This window comes from Molothrus ater, chromosome 1 (assembly GCF_012460135.2).
Source record: "Molothrus ater isolate BHLD 08-10-18 breed brown headed cowbird chromosome 1, BPBGC_Mater_1.1, whole genome shotgun sequence".
Taxonomy (NCBI): Eukaryota; Metazoa; Chordata; class Aves; order Passeriformes; family Icteridae; genus Molothrus; species Molothrus ater.
In genome coordinates, this window is record NC_050478.2 from 130,093,319 (window position 1) to 130,120,799 (window position 27,481).

Here is a 27,481-nt window from a genome sequence, read left to right on the forward strand (position 1 = left end):
AATATTTAAGAAAATTATACCAGCTGTCTGGTAAGTATATATTCCCACTTTTCCCCACCCTAATTAAGAAATTGACCCTGGCCCTTCCAAATTCTTATTGTGGAATTCCAGTTTAGGAAATGAAGGGTAAGAAGAGGGCTTTGTCTCTTAAGGAAGCAAATAAAATTCTCTGAAAAAAATGGAAATAAGTAGGACTGCAAGCTGGGTTAGTTTCATGTTTTTATTAGTTAATTGTCTTTAATTATTACTATTATTATTTACTACACTGTTTCTATTCTCTGAAGCAGCAATCGTGGGCTTCTAACGTTCCAATGCTGGTGAGAGTCACAGCCCTGTGAGGTGTGAAGCCCAACCAGCCATCCACAGAGACTGGGTCACACACAGAGACTTGTGGAACACACAAACAGCAGTCCTCCATGCTGGCTGCTATGTATGAGCTGACAACCACCCTTAGCAAAGAATTAAGGAAAAGGAACATGCAGAGTTACCTCTACTAAACAGAAGAGGAAGAACTTAGCCCCACATTGATAAGCATGGCAGAAACTCAGATGTTGCTTTGTTTCCTCAAAGCCAGGTCCAAAATGCTGCTGTTACTGAGTCTGAGTTGTACTGGCTTCCAATACAGCAGCATTCATTTACAAGTGTTTCACTGTGGGGAGACCTCACAGAAAATGAATGAAAAACATCTTGTTCCCTTAGCATTACCTCATGCTATTTTTGTACAACTATGCTTCTTAATTACCAATTTCTTTGCTCTTACGGACAAGTGTTCTGGAGTAACTTACTTCACATCTCAAAATAGAGAAACCTTTCACAGGAGCTAGCTGAGCAGCTCCCATTTGAGAAGGGGTAAAAAACCGTGGTAGCTAAATCCAAACAGAGCCAAGCCACAGTAAAGGGTACAAGGGTTGGTGCATTCTTACTGCAAACATCCCTCCATCATACTCTTGCAGCAGCCCAACAGAGAACCTCAGTGGAAAACAGCAATGCAAACCCATCCAAAATGCTCCACTTTACACAAGTGTGCAAGATAAGATATTGCTCCCCCTGGTTATATAGAATCACAGAATTGTTAAGGCTGGAAAAGGCTTTAAAGGTCAGAGTTCAACCATTAACCTGGCACTGCCAAATCCACCACGAAACCATGACCCTAAATACCACCTCTAGATGTTTTTTTAATGCTGTCAGGGACAGTGACACAACCACTTCCCTGGGCAGCCTATTCTAATGCCTGAACACCTTTCCAGTGAATAAATTTTTCCTAATAACCATTTGAAATGTCCTCTAGCATGACTTGAAGCTATTTCCTCTTGTCCTATTGCTTGTCACTTGTGAGAAGAGAACAGTCCCACCCAGCTACAATCCTTTCAGGCTAGTTTGTAGCTGGTGGGGAGAAAATTAAGGTCTCTCCTGAGCATCCTCTTCTCCAGGCCTAACAACCCCAGCTGCTTCATCTGCTCCTACTATGACTTACCCTCTAGACCCTTCACAAGCTCCACTGCTGTTCTCTGGACCTGCTCCAGCACCTCAATGTCCTTCCTGAATTAATGGGCTCAGAACTGGACGCAGCACTTGAGATGTGGCCTCACCAGTGTCCAGCATGGGGGGACAATCACCACCCTGGTCCTGCTGGCCACACTATTCCTAACACAGGTCAGGATGCCACTGGCCTTCCTGGCAACCTGGGCATGCACAGGCTGACATTCAGCCACTGCTGACCAGCACACCCAGGTCCTTTTTCACAGCGCTGCTTTCCAGCCACTCTGCCCAAGTGGGTAGCACTACATAGTGGTGTTGTGACACAAGTGCAGGACCCACCATTTTGCCTTGTCTAACCTCATACTCTTGGTCCCAGCCCACCAATCCAGCCTGTCCAGATGCCTCTGCAGATCTTCCCACTGTCCAGCAGATCAACATTTCCACCTAACTTGATGTCCTCTGCGAACTGACTGAAGGTGCACGCCCCTTGTCCACATCATGGATAAAGATATGAAGCAGGACTTGCCCCAGCACTAAGCCCTAGGGAACCCCATTATTGACTGGTTACCAAATGGATTTAGTTTTATTCACCACCACTCTCAGGGCCTGGCCAAACCAGCCAGTTTCCTACCTAGTAAAGAATAACCCATCCACACCATGAAAAACCAATTTCTCCAAAAGCGTGCTATGAAAAATTGTTTCAAAGGCTTTCCTAACACAGAAGTAGACAACACTCACAGCCTTTCTCTCACCCATTAGGCAGGTCACCCTGTCATTGGAGGAGACCAGGTTGGACAAGCAGGACCTGCCTCTCCTGATCTCACGCTGGCTGGACCTGGTCCCTCTGCTGTCCTGCATGTGCCATATGATGATACTCAAGATGATCTGCTGCGTAACATTCCCCAGCACCAAGGTCAGGCTGACAGGCCTGTAGTTCCCCAAATCTTCCTTCTGGCCCTTTTTATAGATGGGGGTCACTACTGCCAATTCCCAGTCACTTAGGACCTCCCCAGTTAGCCAGGACCACTGGCAAATGATTGAAGATGCCTCAGTGAGCTCTTCTGCCAGCTCCCCCAGCACCCTTGGACAGAGCCCATCTAGCTCCACAGACCTGTGTATATGTAAATTGCATGGGAGGTAACCAACCATTTCCCCTTAGATGATGGGGCCTTCATTCTCCTCCCAGCCATGTCTTCCAGATCAGGGGGCTGGGTACCCAAAGAACAACTGATCTTGTCATTAAAGAATAAGGCATTAAGGCATTAAGTATCCCAGCTTTTTCTCATCTTTTGCCATCATGTTTGCCTCTGCATCAAATAACGGATTTTGTTGCTGATGTAATTACAAAAACATTTTTCATTAGTAGCCAGCAGTAGCCATATTAAGTTCTAATTGGGCTTTGGCCCTTCTAATTCTCTCCCTTTATTACCTCACAACATCCTTCCAGTGCTTGTGAGTTTTCCAACCATTCTTCCAAAGGTCAGGAGCTCCTCTTTTTTCCCTGATTTCCAGCCAAAGCTTTCTGTTCACCCATGTCAGACACTTCTCCGTCAGCTCATCTTTCTCAGCTCATGGGTACAGCCTGCTACCTTTAGACTGCCTTTTTAAATTATGTTCAGCCTTCCTGAATTCCTTTGTGCCTCATGATTGCCTCCCAAGGAACTCTTTCAGTCAGTCTCCTAAGCAAGCCAAAGTATGCTCTTGGAAGTCCAATGTAGCAGCTCTCCCACCCCCCTTACTTCTTCAAGAACCAAAAATTCTGTCATTTCATGATTACTGGGTCCAAGATGCCTTCAACCACCACATCACCCACCAGCACATCCCTGCTCACAAACAGGTCCAGCCTGTGCCTTTCATAGTTTGCTTGCTCAACAGCTGTGTCAAGAAGTCACTTCCACACTCCAGGAACCTCCTAGGCTGTTTCCTCTCCAATGTATTGCATTTCCAGAAGACATCTGATAAGTTTAAGTCCCCCATGAGAACAAGGGCCAGAAACTGTGAGATTTCCCCCAGCCACTAACAGAATATTTCATTTGCCTCTTTATTCTGCCTGGGAGGTGTTTAGCAAACTCCCACCAAAGCCTCGTTGTCCTTCTCTCTGACTCCAAAATAAACACTCAACCTGCTGCCACCATCATTAGGCTCCAGACAATCAAAACACTCCCTAACATCCAGAGCTACTCCAACATTTTTCCTTCCTTGACTATCCTTTGTGAAGGGTTTATGGCAATCCACTGAAGCACCCAGTTGTGCAAGTCATTCCACCATGTTTCCATGATAGCAAATATATCATTTTCCTGCTGCATAAAGGGCTTCCAGCTCCTCCTGCTTGATGCCCATGCTGAGTGCATTGGTGCAAATGCACTTCAGTTGGAATATTCATTACTGCCTTTTGGGGATGACAAGCCCTAATTCCTATGTAACCATTCTCAGGTGCTTCCTTGGTTTCTAAAAATTCAATAACCCTTGTCTTTGCTGCTACATGGATTTGCACCCCTGACCTCCACTGAGGAGGCAGACCAAAGACCTTGCTACCAAAGCATCCCTCAGAAAGTGGGGGCATAGTGCCCCCAGGATTATCTGTAGTAAGCCTGGTTTTATTGGCTCTTTGATAAGAGCTATACCAAATAACTCTACTAGGGCTGCCTTGGAAAAACTATGAATGAAGACTTTTACCCATCCTATTTCTGCCTTTAAGGTGGATTATTCTCACCTCTCCTTTTTCCCAGTATCAGGAAGGAAGGCACGATCATTGAGTTGGGAGCCTAATTTGCTGCCATTGTGTAGAAAACAGTTCTCCTTCCACCATGATTTTGAGACAGTGACTTTTCCAGGAAACAGACAAAGTACAAGTCATCTCAATACTACTTGTAACAGAAAGAAGGAAAAAACTCCTTCACCAATTCCTGAATGATCCTTAATTAAGCACCCTTGCTATGAGTTTATTATGAATATCCCTGGATACCTACAACATGGACTTTATTGTCTGTCTCCAAAGTGCAAGATGAAGTTCACACTGTCTTACAGAAGTTCCAACATGCAAAACTGGATGTTCATGCTCTCACTGACTTCTTGTCATAGGAACTTCTACAATTCCTGCAGTAAATGAAGAGTGTTTACTTTCATACTGGTTTACTTGGGAAGTGTGAGTATACTAAAGAAACATCTGGCACTTCTAATGAAAAATCTCTGTTTCAAGTATAACGGGATGCACAGCCTTTGGAATTGTGCAAGAATTTGAAGAAAAATTAAACAGTTAATTTCCTATATGTCTGTCTTTTCAATGAAAACATGAAATCAAGCTGTGAAGACAAAGAACCTAGCAATGCCATCATCTGCAAAAGACTGTGCAAACAGCAACATCTCACCAGTGCAAAGACACAGAAATCCTTTTAATATATGGCTTTTACCAGCTCTTATACTCTTAGGTCCTTATTGACCACAAAGGTAGCATTTTTGGAATTGCTACCCACACGTACTTTATTTTGATGCTTTACACATTTTTGGGATTATTATTTCCTCAATACAAGTACAATAAAAGTTAGTGAAAAATGTATGTATTTTAACAAAGCAAGTAAAATCTTCAAAAAAAGTTGGAATAATCTGTGCAATAAAAGTGTGCAAAAAAGCAGACAAATATTCTGATTCTTCAGTTCAAATGGCTCTAGAAAATAAAAAGTTTCGAACTGAGGATATAATGACTATAATAATATTAAATCTGGTTAGCAATTAAATGATCACCCCTCCCTTCAGACTAAAACTGTAGACAACAGCTAGTAGCTGACATCTCACTTCAACATTTTACAGCTGCTTTAAAGACATTTGGATGCATGCATGCATCTTATTTTCCCAGGATTTCAAAGTCCACATCCAGGCTGCTGCTCAGCCATTATAAATGAGTAATTCAAGTAGGGCATGACTGCTTCTTGTATTAACTTGATAAAGATGTTTCAGTTGAAGTGCATCAACAGTTGTGTTAAGTCATCCCTTTCACAGGCTTATACTTAGCTTATGTTACCAGTGAAGAAAAAAACCAAGTATTATTGGCTTCAAATTATCATAAAAGTTTTCACACTAAACATATTAGTATTATGATTATTATATTATTCCTGCGTTGAAAAATATAAATATACCTTAACTATTTCATTTTGTAATTAAAAAGAATTTAATCAACTGATTGCAACTTGCAATCACAAGTTGCACACAAGTGCTTAAAGTGCTTAGACACACAAGTGCTTAAAGGACTGATATGTTCCTTACACATCTGGTTTCAGAAAATTACATTCTATCTGTAAGATTTTCCAAAAGTTGGTTTTAAAACACACTTTTAACATAATAGGTTAATGTTAAACTTATCACTGAATAATGAATTTATTATGAAATATGTATGAAAGAAATGTTTTGCAATAATTTAACTATCTGAAAAATATTAATCCAGGCCTTGGGCTAATACATCTTGCAAATACTATAAAGATAGCTTGAACATATTTCATTTTCTTGTACAAATCTTCACGTAACAACCTGAAAGGCTTGCTCAACACTGAATTCCTTTTCTCTTATGACAGCAGGGATATAAGAGAGCTCAAAAGTACAGAAGAGAATTCATATTCTCATTTTGTTAATTTATTTCTATTGAATACATGACCAAGTTACACAGTTACACTAGTTACACTAAAATAGTTACACTAAAAGTAAGAAATATACTGTACATATAATTCATGCAAAGCCCAAAGCATAAAAAATGTGCTTTATCATCTTTTACATAAACTGGATATCTGACAGATTACATCTATGGACATAGAGAAGAGAGGAGAATATTATCTAAAAGTAATGATCCATCACCATATGTGCTCCATAACCCTGCTCACTAACGTTGAGCCAGATACTGTATTCAATAATTCTTATATTTAATCATATCTTCTCTTAATTTTAAAAGTATTGTTTCTATTTACAAAATTTCCATTATTTTCCCCACTTTAATGGGGAAGTTCTAATATTATATTATACTTTATATTGTATTTACACAATATTTGTTTAGGGTTTAATTATTTTTATTCCAAAACTAAAACAAGCTTAGGTAGTTTTGAGGGCAGCAGGAGATAAGAAGAGGCAGTCAGCCACTTGTTTGTTTGTTCAGACTATTCATTTGAAGATTTAGTACTCATTATTAATTATTTAGCTGAATAAACTTTATTTTAATTTATTTTTTGCATCATATTATTAGAACATGATCTTTTTTCCCCTGGTATGACAGTTATAAACAGTGAAATTCAAAAAGACATGGCTCAAACTCTGGTCAGTCTGAATCCTTTCATGTCAACCTTCCCAAAGGCAGTGGTCTATTTTTCCAAGATTCCTGGATATGAGGCAGCATAGCCAAAGACATTTCTTCAGCTTGGCACAAACCCCAGACAAGCAGCCCCAGAAGCTCTATAGTGACAGATGGGGAACCCAGGCTAAATGTGTAAGAGTTGGTAGATACAGGCAAACTCTCACTCTAAGAGCTGAAATGTTTGGAACTCCCCATCCCTTCCATTCACATTGTCAGAGTACCCATTCATTGCATAACCATGAAATGTTCTCAAAGGTTCAGAAAGTAGAACCCCAAAATTATTTGCTATTCTGCAAATACACAGTTTCTAAATCTCCTGGAGAAAAAATAACTTTTTTTTTCCAGACCTGTCGACTTCATCTTGAAAATACATCAGAAACTAGGAAAACACTTAGGAAAGCCAGCATGCACTAATATGCTGTGCTGAAAGTGGTATCAACAATTTGCAGCACAAATGAGTTTGGATGGAAACTCAGAAGTCAGGTCAGCTATTTACTTTGCTCTGGCATATGTTTGTCTTAACTGAACTGGCTGCAAGACCAAGGCAATACCTAGAATCTTCTCTTTCAGACATGACTTCTGGAAAACAAATGTTTTTCTTTTTAACTTTTCAAAATGCCTTGTATTCAACTGAAGAGTATAAATCATATTAAAATGAAGAATTAAAAATATTTAGCTATTTAATTAAACTATATATCCACACTAATCCTATCACTGCATTTCTCAAATAGATTTAGCATTCCATGTGATACTGAGAATGTCAGGATAACCTCAAACAGACCACATTTGAGTTTGAATTTGCTGTACTTAAAGCCTGTTATTTAGAGATACTCAACATTAATGGCTCACCTAATATAGGTGAGCTAATTTTAGCTGTTAAATAGAACTGAAAAGTTACACAATGCACTGTTTTCCTGACACCAATTTTAAGTACTTCTGCTGCCTTACACAAGTATATATTATGTATTTTGAACATATTAGTTCTATTTGAGTGCACAGGTAAAATTAAATCGGCTCATACAACACAGGAGTGATCAAATGGTCTAAAGATTACAAGTGAGTCATAGTTCCTGCAATACTAATTTTTATACAGTCTGCAGATTTCTGGTAACAATAGAGCCTGCCCCTGAGAAGCTTCACAGCACATGAGAAAAAGCACAACTAATTTAAATGTTTCCAAAGTTGTACACCTTAAGATAATCTGTGTGTTCAAAATTAATTCAGTTTGGTCAGCTATAGGAGTCTGTACTAGATTGCAAGTCATCACAGAGGTTATCTAGTTGAGTTTAAAAAATAAAATACCATTAAAATTCTAACCTGCTTTGCCTAATCCTGACTGTGAGCTGTTGCTTTGTACATAAAACCAGCTCTTCAGTCACTTGGTAATGGCCCAACAACTAGCTGACCACAACTGGCTATTCATAACATCACAGGGAGGAATTTCTGTGGGAGCTTCTGAACAGTAATGTTTGGGTAGAAAGGGACAATGTGGTTGAATATTCACTCTGACTGCATACTGAATCAGAAAAATGAGATTATTAGTACATTTGTATTAGAACCAGAACACTGGAATCCGGGAGTGACCTGTAGTTTTTTAAACTGCTTCAGAGCTGAACCATGAAAATTACTGAAAAAAATTCAGATTTGGAACAAATATATTTCTATGTATAATAATTTCTGCATTAAAAATAAGATGCTTTATTTATCATTGTTTTTATCAAATGTTTTAGTTCCTTGTTACTAAAATTTAAAAAAACCTGAAGTTGACCTAGTCAAAATGCATTTACTACCACCAACAGTCTACTGATTTTCAGTCATATCTATTTAGCATTTCATTACAGAAAAAGTAGCCATCTTATATGAATCATTTACATCACTAAAGAGGCAGTGAGAGCACTACAATTCAATTATAAAACCTGGAAATAGTTTAAACACTATTTGAAAATAAACAGCTCCAGTCCCTTATGGCCATGTCTGGGAAGTGTCCAAATGCAAGTTAAAGATCCCATGGCGTTTTTTCAAAATGGGAGGGAACTATCCCAATATGCTGGCCAACATATATTTTCTCAATTAAAAACAGATTTCAATGTCCAAAGCTATGTGTCAGCAATTGCTGAGAGCCTATACTGGTCATGTTTTCAAAACACTTGAAACCAACAATAGGTATCTAGTCACCTTGCTGAATAATGCTTTTCCAGATGCCATAAGTGGGAAAGGTAAATGCATTTTCATAAATAAAGGAAGCACAGATACATCAGCCTCTACCATTATGAAAATAGAAATTATCATTTGAACCCACATGTAGATTTTTTTTTCCAATAACAGAAGTGTTAAATATGACTTTGTTGGCCATATGGAACACTTTGATACTAGCAGATTTTAAAGTGAACAGAAATCCAATGGAACACACATGCACACACACAAAATAAAGGTAGCAGAAAAAAATCTCATATCTGCCATTCCTTAACTTCTACACATTTAATGAGTTAAACATTTTAAAAAGTAAAGGCTTTTCAACAACTTCTTTTTAATTACTTTTACAGAATTTTCTAGGTTATGAGCTGCTTAAAGAGAAGGTGGAGAGATTTCTTTTATGTACTTTAAAGTCTTCATAACTCTTACTACCCCCACCACTGAAGAGCTCAACTCTTTAATTGCCAGTACTGAAGCTCAAAGTCCTATCCCAAGAACTACAAGATCAACTATATTATCTACACTGCTATCCTGAGTTAAAAGAAAAGAAACAGCAGACAATGAGTTTTTACAAATAAGTTATAAATCCAGATGGGATGCAGGCTTTCCAGTTCCCCCAGTCACCTACTTCCCAGTGGAACATCTAAGGCTCCTGCCATTTGGAGTTGAGTCCCCATCTTCACAGTGCTTTGTTCTTGTTTTGCCCAAACTCTTAATCTTAAGTGATTCTATTAAGAAAAAAATAATTGGAAAAAAGGCAAAAGTGCTTCTTTGACTAAAGATATTGCCCAACTTTCACAGTGCAGCTGAATAGAACATCTCAAAGTCAGACAGGACTGAAAGAGTTCAGGGAACTCAACTACAGAGGCTAACTTCCTAAAAACTTGCATGACAGTGTAGGTTTTTCCCATTTTTTATTTTTTTAAAAAATCAATTTTTAAAGTAAGATTTTACAAACTAATCCTTTTTAGTCACAATCTCAGAATTTTAGAGCACATGTATTGCTGAAGGATTTAGGGCATATTGAGAGAAACTGACCGCAACCTAAGCAGAGAGATGAAAACACCTCTTCCCCAAGAGGATTTGCAGAATTACTTGAGGGAAAGTTGAACAAGCTGTCTTATTCCTGCATTGTGCAATTACTTTCTATAACCAGAACTTACTGGCAGTTGCCAGATTTATGCAACTCACTGGAAGTAGTCAATCTAGTTAACATAGTATAGTATGTCCCTCCTTGCTGCTACTCCCATGGACATGAAATCTCCAACTGCAGCCAGCAGAGGAACAGACTGCACTTGAGGACAAGTTTACTTCTCTCTTAGAAAAAGTACTAAGTGCTGGATCTTTGTAAGACAGTAGATGCAGTGGTGATCCAAGCCTGGAAAAATATTTGATATTTAACATTGTTGTAGTGCACAGCATAGTGAGGTTGTGAGGATAATGGCAGAGGATGGAGCACACACGAACTGGTGATTGTTAAAAGAGGCTTTACTTTCTCTTCCTTGGTATTAATTAACTTGACATTTGCCACTGTTACCAACCTGATCCTGCCCACACTATTCTCCCTTCCTGAATTGCTCAGCAGTACCACCATCTGCTGCCCTTGCCTTAATTTCAGCTAAACTTAAGATGTCAGACATTTTGTTTGCTACAATCAAATAATTGCAAAATCACCAGAGAGAAAGGGAGGGAGAAATTGCATTACCACAAAATACTTCTGCCCACAAATTCTGTGAGAAAGAAAACTTCCAAATATAGCCTTGCAGTTCAGGCAGTTGAACTGCTATTTTAAATCAAATTTTGAAAACTAGAGGACATTGCCAGAAAATTTTTTCTAAAAATGTATACTTACCGAATTTAAATCCACCCTCCAAAGTAAGCCTACATGAATACTGTGTTTTCAGTAACTCATACTATTAACATTCCTATTTTTCCAAGGAAAAATATAAGAATAAACCAGGTTTTAAAAGCAATTAAGAAGATATAAATGCTGCACACTGCCTGAGCACAGTTCTCCTAAGACCAGAGTCCTGGCAACTATCATAATCCTTTTGAAATTGTGCATATTAAGATTAAAGATCACTTTGTTCCTCTATTCCCACAACTAGTTGGTATGGTAAAAAGATCAGTCTCCTAGTTTTATATGTAACATCTTTAACATTTGCTCTCCTTTCTGTGCATGTGATTAAATGTAACATTTTGAAATCCCAAAGTTCTGAGAAAAACATAAATCCTTGTCCACAGCTGCTGTTTGACTCTGGAAACACATGCATTTTCTTTTCAAGCATCTACCATCAAAAAATCCCAGAGGACTTGAACTGGAGAACACCTGCATCTCTTCATTTAGTTCCAATAACAGAGTCTAAACTTCAAAATTACAAAAATAGATGCTATGTTCAGCTGCAGTTACATTCTCCCCCTAATTCCCGTGAACAAAAATGCTAAGAGCATGAAATCATTCAGGCAAGCTCTGTCATCGAGAGGATAAGATTTTTTGCACCAGAAGCCCAGTGGGAACTTGATAGAAAACTGGCAACAATTACAGATAAAGTACATAGTGAAATCCTCAGGGAGAGAAAAGGAAATGTAATAAGATAGATGGGTATAATTTTTACACATTTATGTCCAAACCACAAATGTGAATTGTCTTTAATTACTCCAATACACTACCCATTTTTATTCATTCATTGTGTTAAATCTCTTCAAAATACTTCAAATTAGACTATGAATTCTCTTTTACTAGGATTTTTACTTATTTACTTGCTACCACAAGAACTCATTTAAATTAGATGAGAACTTAAAAATATAATTGTTTCAGCTTCAAAATTCAAGCTAATATCCCTAGTGCAAGCAGTCAAAATTAAATTTAAAAATATATCAATAACATGCTTTTTTAACTGCAAAAAGGGGGAATTTGTGGGGCATATGTAGGTGTATAAGCATAAAACCAAACTTATCTCTAGTCTCTCACCTCCTTTTTATTAAGTTTTAACAGATAAAAATCAGATCATTTACAATAATAAAAAAGTTTATGTTCCTGCTAGTACAACTTCTATGGCAATTTTTTCATACCTGAAGATATAATTTCTTCAGTTATTTTTTCCTTTTGGCATGGGAAGGGGGTGAATGGAGTGATCTTATCTAAATCAACACTGATAGAAGAAAAAAAATCTAAACGTTTTGGAAGTCTGAGAAACATATCACTTAAACAAGAAATACCAACTTTTATAAGGTTAAATGTTTGCTCTTCAGCCTTTATGCAGCTTCGACAAATTAGAGAAGCCTTCCCACTTTTGCTTTGCTCCACTAAGTGTAGAAATTTGACACATATGAGCATGATATTAATACAAGTACTTTTGTTTACTCCCTTATTTCACTGCTGCATTATTGCCTATTTAAGCCGATTTCAGAGAAAACTTTATTAATTGTATTTTTTATTTTTATTCCTCTTGATTTATTTGTAATAAAGCTGTCCATACACTGGCTGTGCACGCACTCCCAATTATTCAATATGGCAAACCAAATAGAGCTTAATCAGCTCACCTCATCTATTCAACAGCTGTTCGTAATTAACCACTAACACCAGCATTCATTTTGAAATCTCTCTCTTCTCTCAAAGGCCAGGTGAAACAAACAAGGTCTGCAGCTTGCTCCCAGGGTTAATAAAGCCAGGGTTATTTCAGAGAAAGAGTAAGAAGACTTTCCCAAGCCCCGGGGTAATGGAATAATCTCCTCTCTTGTACTTATTTACATGCTGCAGTTTAAAGAGAAGCATATTCACTGATTTTTACAACTATGCATAGAGATACCTGGGGCATAACCAAAGTATCCAATATTAAAATTACAGCATAAGGACTAAACAAAATCATATTTATGTTCTTTGTCCCTAAATACTTCCTTTGCTATAGGCAGATCAGTTTTCCACGTGCTAATGACACTTTATGCATCAAACAGTAAAACACTCCTGACCAGTAATCATAAGTTTATGCACTTATATTGCATTTTATACTTGACATACACTGTACATGCTACACATCACATGCTCTAAATGCTGCCCTTTTTGAAAGCCCTTCAAAGAGCTTTTTCCTTTGAATGGTTGTACTCAATGCAGTATGGTACTGCTAGAACTATATTCTTTTTTTCTCTTCCTCTCAACAGCACAAGTGAAATAGCAAAAAGGAAGATATCTTGTCAAATGTTCTATCCCTCAGATTGTAAATACATCCTGTAACTTTGCAGGGCCACATACAGTTACAGTAAAAGTAAAAGTGACAAGCAGTAAAAGGAAGTTGCACAACCATCCTGATCACCCTGGATCATATGGTTCAAGTGATACAAGACAGTAGACACTTGCTGATGCAACAAGGAGAGGAGGAGGAACAGTCCCCTCCCTGTTCACCAGGTAAATATGCCCTGATTTATTCAAGTATCTCATGCCATTTGCACAACCTCCTCCTTAGCATTTTATATCCAAATGACTGCTTTAATTTTTGATCAAGTTGGTTTCCATTCAATTTAATGAATTAATTAGTCCGAATTCCTACTACAGAACACTCTATGCAACATTGTCAGGAAAAATTTCACAAACAACTTCAGTACTGCACAATCACCTCTAGTAACACAGCTTAAAAAAACCTTTTACTCTCAAGGGATGAGGTTTTTTCCTGTGAAATTATCCAGTATAGCTTTTTAAACTCCCAGAAGTGACTGCAACTGATGGCAAATGCATTTTTATGCTCTCAAAGCACTTCATGTTTTCCCTACATGTAATTTTCACAGTAATAATGAAAATGATAGCCATATCTCCTGTATTAAAATTGCCCCAGTTTCTTCAGCATGTATTGGAAAGCAAAGGCTTTTGCTTTGGCGATCCTTTGTACAGAACCTGAGACAAATGAAACATTAATTACTCCTGGTTTAATTTATGTTAAAAAAAAAAGGTAATTTGCAGTATGCCATTCTTCCTGTTGAACGAGACTGAAGCTTGAGCAAATCAGTCAGATTTTTCCTCTCATTTGTCACTCCTTGCAGGTGCCACCTGACAGGAGCAGAGCTAGAGCAGGTTAGTGACAGCCATTGTGTACACAGAATCAACACAACTTCCCTGAGATGCTAAAGGAGCAGGTGAAGTGTCCAGAACATTTTCAACTCTAAAATCTTCACATTTTTAATGCATGTCCATTCATCTAAAAAACAGGTACCACAGACAATTGTCTATTGCAAAAAAATGTTTTGTATCTCAAAATCCCTGAATGAGAGTCTGGCCAGCACTTCATTTGCTAGTGCCTTAAATCTCATTAAGCACCTCCTGTCACAACCCATCAAGGACTCCCAACCATCTAACTGGAACATCTATAATACTGATGAGCAAAAATGTATGTGATCCTTATGACCTGTAACAAAAGCAGTAAGCGTACAGCATATGTATCCACAGAGCCTTTAAATTATAATTCATAGACTAAGACCAAAATTTGAAAATTAAACAAAAAGATCCTCAAAAAAGGCAAGAAATGCAACAATTAGTCATAGTAATAAATATTGGTGTTATGAACATTTAAAAGGTATTTAAGTGAATCAACAGGTGCAACAGATTTTAGCTTCATCTGACTAATTCAGATATCATTGAATCCTGAACTGCTTTTTGGCAATGCTTTAGGAGCAGGACCTGAAGATAATTGTTACAATAACACTGCTGTAAACATTTCCAACATGATGCTATCCAAAAAACACAGAAGTACAATTACTGAAAAAATAACCTAACAACTGCTGGAGTGCACAGCACTTACAAATATTTACTCTGTGTAAGAATCAAATGTTGCTTACATATGCACATAAAAATTGCAATGACAGTAATAAATTCACTGTTACTTTTCAGACTAATGACATTCAAGAATCATTTCACAGGAAAAAAATACAGAAAAAAAGCACACTTGAAGTGTTCAAGTTACTTCTGTGTTTCATAATATTGGGATCAGGTAATTCTTTTACTTTCCTTAACGTAGATACTTTTTTGGATTGTTTTTTCCCCACTTTTCATTCCGTGCCTAGCATGGCTATAGAATAAGCTTTGAAAAACATAAAAACATGGTTTTTAAGAAGCACCACACTGACAGCAAAACCCAGTTCCATGTGTATTTCACAAACTACGTGAGTTATTTTAAACTCAACATATTTAAAAATTTTCAGTGTTGCTTAAAACAGACCAATGTTTTGTTTAAAGACCACAGAAACCATAAGAATGTCAGGTAAAATTATTTATGCCCACAAAGTCAACAACACCCTTAAATTTAGCCAAACAACTCTCACAAATTATTAACTTCTGATTTAAGGCCACCACAACATTAAATTTGATGAGGTCGGACGTGTGCCCTGCAGTATTTTTTAGATTATTTTTTATTGTTAGCAAATTTTATGATAAACAAATTCTTAATAATAAATTTATATGAACCATTTAGAATCCAGTATGTCAACTTCTGTATAAGAAGGCCAACCCAGTACCAGGAAGAGAGACTGGAACTAATATTTTCAACATGGATCCTGCCTCTCCTCCCTCCCCCTCCTGAAGTTTACAAAAGTTTCATATAATTATTTTAAAAAGCAACCAAAGCTAATGAAGCACTCCTTATTGAAGAAGACATAAATCAAAATACAGCTTTCAGTTCTTTTGTCTCACAGTGAGCTAAAGTTACAGCTGTGTGCAGAGTGTTTAGAAGATACTTTGACATTTGGCACATTTTATATCAAGCCCCTCTTTTGAAAATCACACTGGATAGGAAAAATGTAATGTGATACCAGTTTAACAAGAGTTTTGTACTTACCAGAATTATGGCAGTAGTCAATATACTGTGGAATTTGGATTGTAAAGGCTACCAAATCTGGAGCTAAGAGAGATTCTGGCTTTCTACTCTCATTGAGCCATTTACTGCTGTGTAAGTCTCTGGTGTCAGAAGGGCCTTGAATTAAAGGAATCAGCTTCTCTTTTCCACCATCACCTAAGATAAAAATTAGATTTCTTACTGCTTTTAGTGTAACAAGATAAATTTTCAAGACAAACATTTACTAGTCCAAAGAAAACGTCTATTCATTTACGTTGTGAATACAGAATTAAAAGAGCAAATAGAATGAGCAGCATCACATAAACTATTTGGCAATCTACTTAAACTTTATCTTATAAATGCCTTGACTTCCAGGAGGATTTCAAATAAAGTAATTGATTATCTTTAAAACAGTATTTTATACTGTTTTATAAATTATTTTATAAAATTTTATAAAATAATCTACTTGAACATCACCATGAACTCAATTTAAAGACACTCAATTTTCAATTTTCTTTAATTTTCTTTAATTTTTAATGTTCTTGACCTTAGCTGCTTATCCATAAAGACATCATACACATTGATAAGTTCCCACATGCTCCTCAGGAAAAACTGTATTAGAGAAGTAAAAAAAAAAAAAAAAAATCACAGAGTCCGCAAAAACTTTACAAGCAAAATACATACCTATAGCATTAATGGAAAATGAGGCATTAAACAGTCAAGAAAATACACCAAAATAATGCTAAGGATAAAGCTAGGTGAAAATATTCTGTATTTTTCCTATTTCTTGAATGCTTCCTGATTACTATTTGTCTCAGCAGAAAAAAAAAATAAATTTCTTATTCAGTGTAAAATTTGACTATACTAGGCAAGACTGGATCATCATGACATACTTAATAAAAACAACAAACCCCCAAAACAGAATACAAAAACCCTTCTCTGATTCATAGGAACAATGAGTAAATTCTTGTTTCAGTAACTCCCCTTGTAAAAAACAAGGCCAATTCTCCTATACAGGCAATAAAGTTTTACATGGTCCAGCTGCACATACCTGGGGCTTTGGCACAAATTTTTATTGATCCCACGGTCCCAGAGGCACATTTGACCAATGATGTGCCGCAGTACTTCAATTCAACATTCTGGATTGAGCCCTCAAGAGTTGGCAGGGGATTCTTAGATTTCACACCTAATAAAAGAAAACTGCAAATGTACTAGCCTGTTGAATTTAAATATTTTTATATTCCTTCACCAAGACATTTAAACTTAATTATATTTTAATTATCTACCTTAGATGTTCTTACAGCATTTTTGTTGTGATTCACAGGTTTTAAATGAAAGTGAAAGAATGCTGCATATGGGTTTTTTAATACAAACAGTTATGCACAAAATATATACAGATACTGTGAGGAAAACACACAAGACCACTTAGAAATTGAAATAACAAATATGCATATATATACAAATAGATACTTTCATTCTCACTTTGTAAGTGCCACGTCAACTATTATCCTTCATGTTTTTATTACGACCATTTAATTTCAGGATCTTAAAATGACTAAGTGTTTTCAGCTTTTATTTAGACATCAACATTTTACTCAGTAGCTACGTAAAGCATTAGATCCATGCAGCTGAGCAGTACAGAAGGCCAACGGCACACTTGCCATTTTTCAGCGGAAACTGGAGTCAAACCTTGCCTTGGGTCACAAGTGGAAATAAGTTTTGGTGGTCTTTCCTCAGCCCCCATTTGTGAGCACCAGAAAACTACTGCACCACTTGGAAGAAGTCAGTGCTATTGGCAGTCACTTCTGAAGAGCTGCCCAGAACTGAGGCAGAAGCAGCAGGGGATTGTACAAGCCAGGACTGAGATTTGTTGGCAGAGCTTGAGGGCAGCCCCCCAAAACAGCCCCAGAGCATAGGTGGAGGAAGCCAGCCCTCCAAATCTGTACAGCACTGCCTATCAGAAAAAAAACACATAAATTCACTTGCAAATTAGAAATAAATAGTTTCAACACCTGTAAGAAGTATGAAAGGAAAAACTAACAGAAGTTGCCTTTTTTATGATTTCTTTTTCCCTTCGTGCAGAAGCAACTTGGAATTTGTCAGTTAAAATTGGCAAGCAGCTTGTTAATTATGCAAACATTAGTATAATTATGGAACCATTTCCTCATGTATGTAACATAGAATTTGTTCCAAAATCCATAATTATGCAAGGAAAGTATTGTGGAATATCAGGTAAAAAAGCAATTTTATACATATTTCGAGATTATTAAACACATTAAAGTGTAATCATCTACAGAATTAATTATTTAGGTTTTTTGCAAAATCTCTCCAAGACTTAACTCAAAGAACAACCTTTAATATATATTAACTAGTAAGGAAAAGAATCCTAAAAAAATTATAGGGAACAGAAGATTTCAGATTAAACTTGGTAATTATGCTTAGTTCACTGTGCCTATTCCAGTTCCGAAAGATCGAAGAATATTTCGTGGTGCATACAAAATCATTTAGCAAGCAGTCTTGACATATATTCAAGTTTTTTTCTGGTAAAACATTAAAATAACTTTTGAGTAAAAAGTACTTTCCAAGACAGAAAGAAAGAAGAAACACATGAAGGGACACACAGAACATGATAAAGCAGACTGCCATCTGAAAGTACGTTCCACACTCAAGGTATTATTTCTTATCAAAATTTACCCTGTCTTCTGTCTTTGGGGTATGTCCAGACTTTTCCTAATTTGTGACTCAGGAAGGCTTCAGGCTCAAAGAATATTCACTGAAACTAATTTGCGTGCCTTCCCTTACAACACCCCATCAGTTCTCAGACTGAAAGACCAACTACCAGTTTGTCTTGTAAACAGACCCTCACTCCCATTTTTGTCCAGGGTAAGCCTCTTTTAAAGCTGAAAATCCCCTTTGATCTAAGGCACGGTATCTGACACAATACATGAATTTATCAAAAGAAACGAGGATATCTGTAGGTATTTCTGCCTCCTCATAGTTCCTAAAAATTTGTGCAAAATAGAGGCCATTACATTCAAATAAAATAAAAATGGGGGGGGGGGGGGGGGGGGATATCCATCTTCTGCCAATTCCAAAACAAAGATTATTAAACAGTTTGTAACAGCCAATATTACAGTTAAAGCAAATCAAACTGAGGTCACAATTTGATCCCTGTCTTTTAAGCCCTCTTAAAAGTAGTTTCTTGCTGTTTTCATTTTTCAGTAATTCTTTTAAGAATCAAAATTAAAGGTGTGATGTGCAATACACTTCTCTCACTTCACTGTGGAAGACGAAGTACTTTTAAAACTAAATAATTTCCATAATGGAGTTCACTTTTAGATGCATTATCCTGGACAACTTCTTTACATTGATACTCAAACTGTCCATGTTACTTACAGGCATAACTTAAATTTTACTTTAGTATCCTATCTGAGAAAAAGGAACCAAATTAAGTGTGATTATGCTCACTCTTTGTTTCTGTTTACTCCTAGTCCCTCACCAAGTAACTTCTGGACTTACTGAATTTCAGCAAGATATCACAGCATTATCCAAGACATTTATTTTCTACAACCTTCATGAAAACATGAGCCTATTTGCCCTCTTCAACTGACCAATTAACAAATTTATGACAGTCAGCAAAGCATTGCTCAAATGAGCCAAGGAACTGCTTTTCACCCAGCCAGGAGTTAAGGACCACGATGGGAAGCCAGGAAAGCTTCATGGCTTGGCTTTAAAGAAACCCACAAACCCCTTAATACATGGTCATAGAATTAACCATCATATTTTAATGCATATGAAGAAGTCACTGGTAGCAGTAATAAGGTTTTTTGGGCTTTTTTTCTGTTACAGGATTAGCATAAACACTTTGTCCATTGTTTTCAACTATTTGACAGAAAATAGGGAAGAATTGGGAAAAAGTATCTCATGCCTTCCTTTTCTATGTTGCTTTGATGTCAAATGCCAACCTGCTTTCAGCTTCAACACCTGATAACTACAGCACAGCACAGTAACCAAGGAGAAGTTGCCAGAAAAAAATTCTAGCTCTGGACTGATGGATACTCAAAAACCCTATTTATTAATTACTGAAATCCTATATAGAGAGCACAGTAAGAAACTCAGAATGTCTAACTAGACTTTCATCATGAAGACAAAAATCACCTAAACTTAAGGTGATTGCCCTGGCCAAGTCACAAATCGTTTCCAAGGCACAGAAAGTTTAGAGACTTTTAGTGAACCATTTCTAATGAACTGGTTTAAAATAGGAGGCCATTTTCTTCAGTCTGAAAATTTTTGGAAATTATGAGCCATCTCTCATAAACTTGTCAAACTGGCAAGCTGCTCTACAGAGAAGAAAGAGGCCTTGTTTCCTTCATATGCCTCTATTTGTAGATCGCATCCTTGTAACTTTAGTTCCTCCCGAATAGTCTCCCTTTTTTCTTTCATCGTGGTACCATCATAAAATTGAAGTCTCAGCAGTTGTTCACAGAACTAAAATATTCCTTAAACGCCTATTTCAGCAAACAAATGTTTAAGCAAGCAAAGACTAGAGCTTCCTTCCCTCCCCTCAATGTTTATGAACTTTTCTTAAAGTAGTGTTTTAAGGGATTGATTGAGTATGAAGATGTTCAAAGTCCTAGATTAGAAATGCTCCCTGCCTCCATGTACTAACTGAAAATTTGCATGGAGACAAACAGACCACAGCATTTTAATTAAGACATTGAGCACTAGGAAAACCAAATCTAACATTGCCAACAGCAAACATTATGCAAATTCAACATCCTGCAAATGAAGGAGAGAAAGGCTTATTTCCAAGGTGCTAGACAAGAGAGTAGAACTTGCACTGTACTCATTCTTCTGGAATCTCACCTGCAAAAGCACCACTCAGATTTACCTGACGATGCCCAGTGGAGTCAAATTAGGGCAACATGTTTTTCCTTAGTACAAATCACTTTTTCTTCAGTTAATTTATTATTTTCACCAGGAACAGGGGAATCAAAGACTTTATGAAGGAAGAGATACATATGCCAGTCACCATCAAATGTAACTTATGGCTCCTTCCAGATAAATTTTCTAGATGTCTGGAGTTTTTTTCCTGCAAACATTGTCCATTGTAGAATGATTTGCAGCAAAAATCCAGTGTTTCCTTCCCAATATGTAGCCATGTGTACACTCAGTGATCAAGTATAGCCTATTTCACTTGATTCAGACACATAGAATACCTCATATCACCAAAGACTTAAAATCTGTTCTTTCCATATGGTAGAACCCAAAAATAGGCAGAAAGGCTTTCTAACTTAAAATCTACTACACCTTGACAATTTGCACCTTGCACACACTAACTCATTTCAATTATAACTCCAAGCCTGAAGAGCTGTTGTGATCCAGGTATACATACAGAAATACTGTGCTGTCAAGAAAGGTTTTCCCACACTTTGAAACAGGTATTCACATCCTCCCTCCAACATTCCAGATATAGCTTTGGTCTGTTCCATGTACATAAGCCAACCACACAGCTTGCCCCAAGTTCCTGCATTCAGTGTCATTCCACATGCAAGCAGGAAGAAACAAACAGCTAAAGGCAGATCACCCCTATGTCTTTATAGATCAGCTCGGGACTTCTTCTAGCAAGCCTAGAAACCTAAGCACTCATTTAATTTAAGGCCTGTTTAAAAGCATCACCTAATTAGTGATTTTACCAACAAACATCTTTTACCAATCCATTTGTGATAAGGGGAATTTGCAATGATTACTAGCAAACCAAGAAACAAAATCTAAACTGATCAATAACAAGCACAGAAAACCAGAAAAGAGGAATGTTACTGATTCTGAGGACAACAGACAGAACTGCGTGCCAACAAATCCTGAAATACAATAATTATTTAGAAAGCTCATAAAAGAACTGCAAAATACGAAATAGGAAATGAATAAGGCATGACAAACTTCTAGAAGCAACTCCACATGAATTGTCCCCACATTTAGTCTGTGGCCTCAGAAGGAAAAATCTCAATATTTAAAGTATTAAGTACCAATAAACTATGGTTTGGCAACATGATATAGTAAAAGACTGTCACATACTTGTCAAAATCATTTCAAACAGTAAAAAGATCAATCCATGAATAAAAGTAAGGAGCTATTAACTAAATGAAATAACATTGAAGCATAAGTCTTACTGGAATCATGACAAAAAATGTCAAATTATTTTCACAGAAACATATATTTAGGTTTTACATGACTAACACAGAAAAGCTAGTAAACAAATTGAAGCATAAGAGAAACCTCATTTCTTTCCTAAGAGATATTCATCTGTATTCAGTCTCTGCTTAGGCAGTTCTCAGTGAGAATTTCTGGAGTCTGTATTGGGCTTGGTTAGAGAGATGGCACTTCTGAGGAACTCCAAGCTAAAACCAAACTTAATTCCTTCCTCCTTTCAGAAAGAACATAATAGAAGCCACAAAGACCAGCTCTAACTGGCACCAGTCCTATTTCTCATGTTCAAAGCATTGGGAGAGCATAAAGCTTTCACATTCTTATTTGCAATAAAACAGCAGCAACATAGGAACTTCAATATCTCTTTCAATCATTCTGCTTCCTCACACACATCACCTGAAATCACTGGGGTCTTGTGTTTAAGGTTCCCTCCCCCAACCCTCCCACAACTCTTCCACTTCCTTTTTTTAACTGGAAAAACAGAGAAAAAGAGAGGTTTTCCTAAAATGTAGACGCTGGGGTATAGGTATTTTCTGCGATTTCTCCATAGTAAAATTGAATCTTTGTAACAAAGTACCTCAAGGATCTTCACTGTGCTCACAATTGCATGTTTTAAATCTGTCAACATAATCTACAGACCATATTTTGTAACCCTAACGCACATACACACAGGCTACTATTTTATTACTTCTTCAAAACAGTCCTTCAGGCAGCTTATTTTAAGGAACTGTCAAGGTAAATTATTTGGGTGTTTTTTCTAACTCAACTTGATGTAATATCACAGTTTCTATTCTGATTGTCATAGTTATTTATCTTCATGCGACTGTGTCAACCAGTTCTTAGTCTACATTTCACTATTCTAAGAAACTATAGTTCCATCCCCACCCGCTCCCAAGACTTAAAAGGGCACCAACAGCAGGATTATGGTAGACCTGTCTTGCCTTTAACATATTGTGAACTGGACAGATTTTCTACTGACTCGAGCTTCTGGGCCAGAGCTCCACACATAAGAGAACCCGGTACTTCCTAAAAAACAGCTCTGAATTTATTTTCTCTTCAACCATGGTACTAAAAGAAAAAGTAAATGCATGAAAGCATGAAATTAAGTGACAGACTGAAATACTCCCTAAAGAAGGTCAAGCTACTTTGTTCTTGGGCAACAATGATAAAATATTTATCAATATAAGTATGTATCATTCTCTTCATCAGAATATAAGCTGCAAAAAGCACATGTTAAAATCTCTCTAACAAATCACTTAAATCCTTAAACTGCCTGTGAACTAACTAAGGTTTCTCCATTACCTAAATACTAAACAAGATGCAGGATCATCATTATAAACAGAGATTTACATATTGCAAAATATTTCCCAGCTTGCTAAAGAATAGCAGCATTGCACCTACAGAGAGAATCATTTTAAAAAGACAAAATCCTGTTGTTTACGTTCCTGCTTCACTATGGCCTTCAAACAGGTCCCCGTATGCCCAAAAGTCTCTTGATTTTTCTAAAATCCTTCTTCAAATAGAGAGGTAAGTAAGAAAACTGTAGCTCAAAAACTGGAAACTAGCATCAAAGAAAACATAGAACATTTGGAATAATATGCTTAAAGCATTCTAGGTAAGAAGAAGCTTTAAATATTCCTTATTGATGATCTGTTTTAAGTGATTATCCAGTAAGGTAAAATGTGGTTTATAATTTGGAATGCTCATACGAGAACTAAACAGCTACCACTGAACTGCACAGAATCTCTGAATCATTTACATTGGAAAAGACCTTTAACATCATCAAGTCCAACTGTAAACTTAACACTGCCAAGTTCACCAGAAGAAGTAATCAGATGACCAAACACCCTCCTCCAGGTGCTTTTTATAGCGCAGCTGCAGGTGATGTTAGTGAAGATAAGGGTGACAATTTCAACTATGCCTCCCTTCTAGTAATAGAAACATTCCCTTATGGACCTACTGTAACACCCAGTGTGCTGTTTCCACCTGCAATGGTACCTAACACTGGAGCACAGCTGGACAACAATTTGCAAGTGTTGCACACTGACTGCTAAGCTTCACGTGTGATTAGTAATATTTATTTAAACTACTACTACACAGTATTTGCTAAGTTCTTTCAGGATAGAAAATGTGGAGGGGAAGATGTGAATGTCACTAGTAGCAATCACTCTGTGAGAGAAATCTGCTCTGAACACTGTCCTGGAGTTGGCAGAGGCACAAAGCTGGGCCTGAGTGCTGTGAGAGCAGGGGAACGAGGTGGGAACAGCTCTGCCTCAGCAGCTGTGGGGAAAAACCAGGGCAGCTCAGAAAATGGGTTGTAGACCTGCAAACCAAGGTGAGGCTGTGGAGTGGCAAGCAGCTGTCCCCTGGCATGCCACATGTCAGAGGAGGCCAGGCCTGGGCAACGCAGACAATCCCAAACCCCTGTGCCATAAGGAACGCTGACCACATCCCACACCATCAGACTTCTGCTCCCTGTTGGACTGAGGATCCTTTTGATCTAAATAGCCAACACTTAGAAAAGGAATACCATTTTCCATCTTTAAACATAGACAGGATTGTAAATACTCTAAAATTTTGTTGTGAAAAGTGCAGTTTTGGGCAATTTATTATTATTAACCTCATTGTTGCTAACATTTGGACTATTTAGGCATCAGCAATTATAAGCAGACCTAATTGAAGTCATTATTTTGGATTTGGCAATATGACACTGATCAGGACACAGGATTAAAGTAGCTTTAGTGCTCCTCTTCCTGCTGTTGTAAACAAAGGTTAAAAAAGAAAAGGACTGATTTTTCTTTCTGCCCAATTCAACAGCTGCATTTCAGATATTCTGTATCATTTGAGACAATTGGTAGAAGCCAAAGTTGATACATTAAAATAAAAATAAAATTTAAATTAATTAAAATTAATATAAAATTAAAATTTTGTCTTCCAAGAAAATGCAAAAAAAACCCTATCAAAATCTAGATTGTAACTTTAGAAAAGCATGTCCTATCAATCCTCAATCTATGTGTTGTCAGTCGACAAATGCTAGAAGTGACATGGGTACATCTGTATGGGATACAGATAAATAAGAACTTGAGAAACCTGCACAGTAAAGTATTTGAGGCAAGATTCTGAAAAAGATGAAGACAGACAGATAGATAAAGAGCTCACAATTCCCATCCTCAGTAAGACACCCTTTGGTTGGAAACCATGCGGTTGCAATTGGTTCGTTCCATCTCAGTTGTACAAGACTTCTATCCATTTCAAATACAGTAGTTTTCCTGTATCTGAGGCTAATAATAGCTCATGCTAAATGTCAACATGTAAAATATATGAAAACTCTTTCACTCATTAGTAAATGCTAACAGGATCTCAAAAATCTGAAATACATTTTCTATCTAGCCTAGTTCAAATTCAATCCAGGACTAGCTCAAAGGGCATATCTTCAAACACATTAAGCAAAAAGTGCAATTTATCTTAGGCTCTGGATTAAACTCTGCACTTTACAACTCTTCTTTCAGTAAAAAGCTGGGGAGCAACCTAAGAGAAACTTTCTAGGACAGCAAATTGTAGGATGAAAAAAACAAATTCTCAGTCAAATCAGAGCTCATCTCAGACCTTATCACCTTCTGTTGCACCTGTGGAGCTCCTTTCTCTAAGGCACATCTACTCAAAGAAACTATTTGGCAACTATAAAACTAATAAATATTTCCTATGAGTCTTGCATTGCCTTTAAAAAGCCTCCTTCACCAGAACAGATTCAAACCTTACAGTGCTATGCAACACACCTACTATGCTAAAGACAAAAAGTGCCAGGTATCACCTGGACCTACACATGATTGTGAGCTTCCCTGTAACACATATGACACCCTGGTCACCTGTTTGCTGTCAAACACAATATCCAATGGCTGAAATCTCTCACAGGCTCAGTTGGAGCTTATTGAATATAGGACAGCACAGTTATGGACCAGTAAAAAGGTAAACAAGAAGAGGATTCTAGAGAATGGACATAGTAATCCTTTAAGCAGTAAAGAAATTGCAAAGGTTCATAAAGATTCAAAAGAAGGTCAGAAGTGTTCAGTAACAGTATTATCAAAAATAAGGAACATCTAAAGTGTAATCATTAACAGTTAATTTCCTGAGTTGCTAGGCATGGGGGAGAAGCAAAAAAGAATGTTAACATCCCTCAGTTGGGAAGTGAAGAAAGCCCAGAGTCATGTGATTAAAAGATGGACTACAGAGATTGCTGCTATGATCACTGACTGTAAATGAGTAGGAAATGACAGGAAAACACTCATTCAGATAGGGTGGATAAATAAAATATGACAGATATTAAACAGAAAGATTAAAATACAGTAGATCAGTATTATCATGAAGAATCTTCCCATTAATGTCCTTCTCAGAAAGTATATGCTGCTTTAAATAAAAGGTCCAAGTTTACCCCTTTACAGGTTTTCCATGCACAAAGATGACAAAATTTCACTTTCATTACAGATGAGGGTTTTTCTAACTGAAGAATCATTCTTATTCACAATTTCTATACCACACTGTTTTTCTTTATATCAATGTACTCCTTCCAACAATCTAATATAGATTGTTTAGGATATCAACTTTAAAACACAATGCTCTAATTTTAACAAACATGTTCATATTTTCTTTTAAATGGTCTATGTAACTCCTGAGGACTTAAAGAAAACAATACATTTAGTGTCTAGAATGGCAGTTTCTTACACAAGGAGGATATTAACCTTTAATCCTTGAAATCATTAAAGAAATGTTTGTAGAAATATTTTTAGCCTCTTTATCTGGTCAAAGTACTGGAAGTTAAGTCGTGTCTGTACAAACCAATCATTTCACCAGCAGTTTTATATTTCTTTAAAGCCTCATATAAAAAGCACCTGCTTAAAGTGAGTAATGGAGTTTTATATTCATTGCACTTAGGAACAGCGTATGTAACCTATTCCGTTTTCCTCCCTTGTGGAATATATTTCAGCTTATATTGCACAGCACATTACCGATGTGTATAAAGACCCTCTGATCAGCAATTTGGACTGCAGACAGCAACCTGCATGAATACACTTTTTTCCCCTTCCTTAAATACAGTATCCACTTGATTCATCAACACAAATTAAAACCATCCTTTAAAGATGATGATCTCACCTTTACAGTGAATACATTAAGCCCAGGCATGGAACACCATAGCAATGGCAGGCTGCAATCTGCAGTGTTCACCCTGCACAATCAACAAGCAATGCACATGCTGTCAGAATTACAAAGAAAGAACCTGGTATATAATCTTTCCTGGCCCAAGAATAGAAAATCTGCATTAGTGTGAATAATTTTTGAAATGTTAAGACCTTGCTGTCTCTTAAGATATAAAAAACAGAAGAAAATCCAAATGCAAGGAGTCTTGTAACACAGCACATATTAAAGACAATTTTACCTAGGAATTTGCATTTTGTCAGAA

General features: G+C 37.0%; 1 protein-coding gene across 1 annotated transcript in view; it reads right to left on the reverse strand.

Moving 5' to 3' along the window:
• VPS13B (vacuolar protein sorting 13 homolog B) overlaps nt 1-27,481 on the reverse strand; it is a 433,772-nt gene that overhangs the window by 279,669 nt on the left and 126,622 nt on the right. Inside the window, exons 18-19 of the mRNA XM_036379056.2 lie at nt 16,871-17,005; nt 15,823-15,996 (exon numbers count right to left, since the gene is read on the reverse strand). Coding sequence (XP_036234949.1) covers nt 15,823-15,996; nt 16,871-17,005 — 309 coding nt within the window. The remainder of the gene's footprint in view (nt 1-15,822; nt 15,997-16,870; nt 17,006-27,481) is intronic.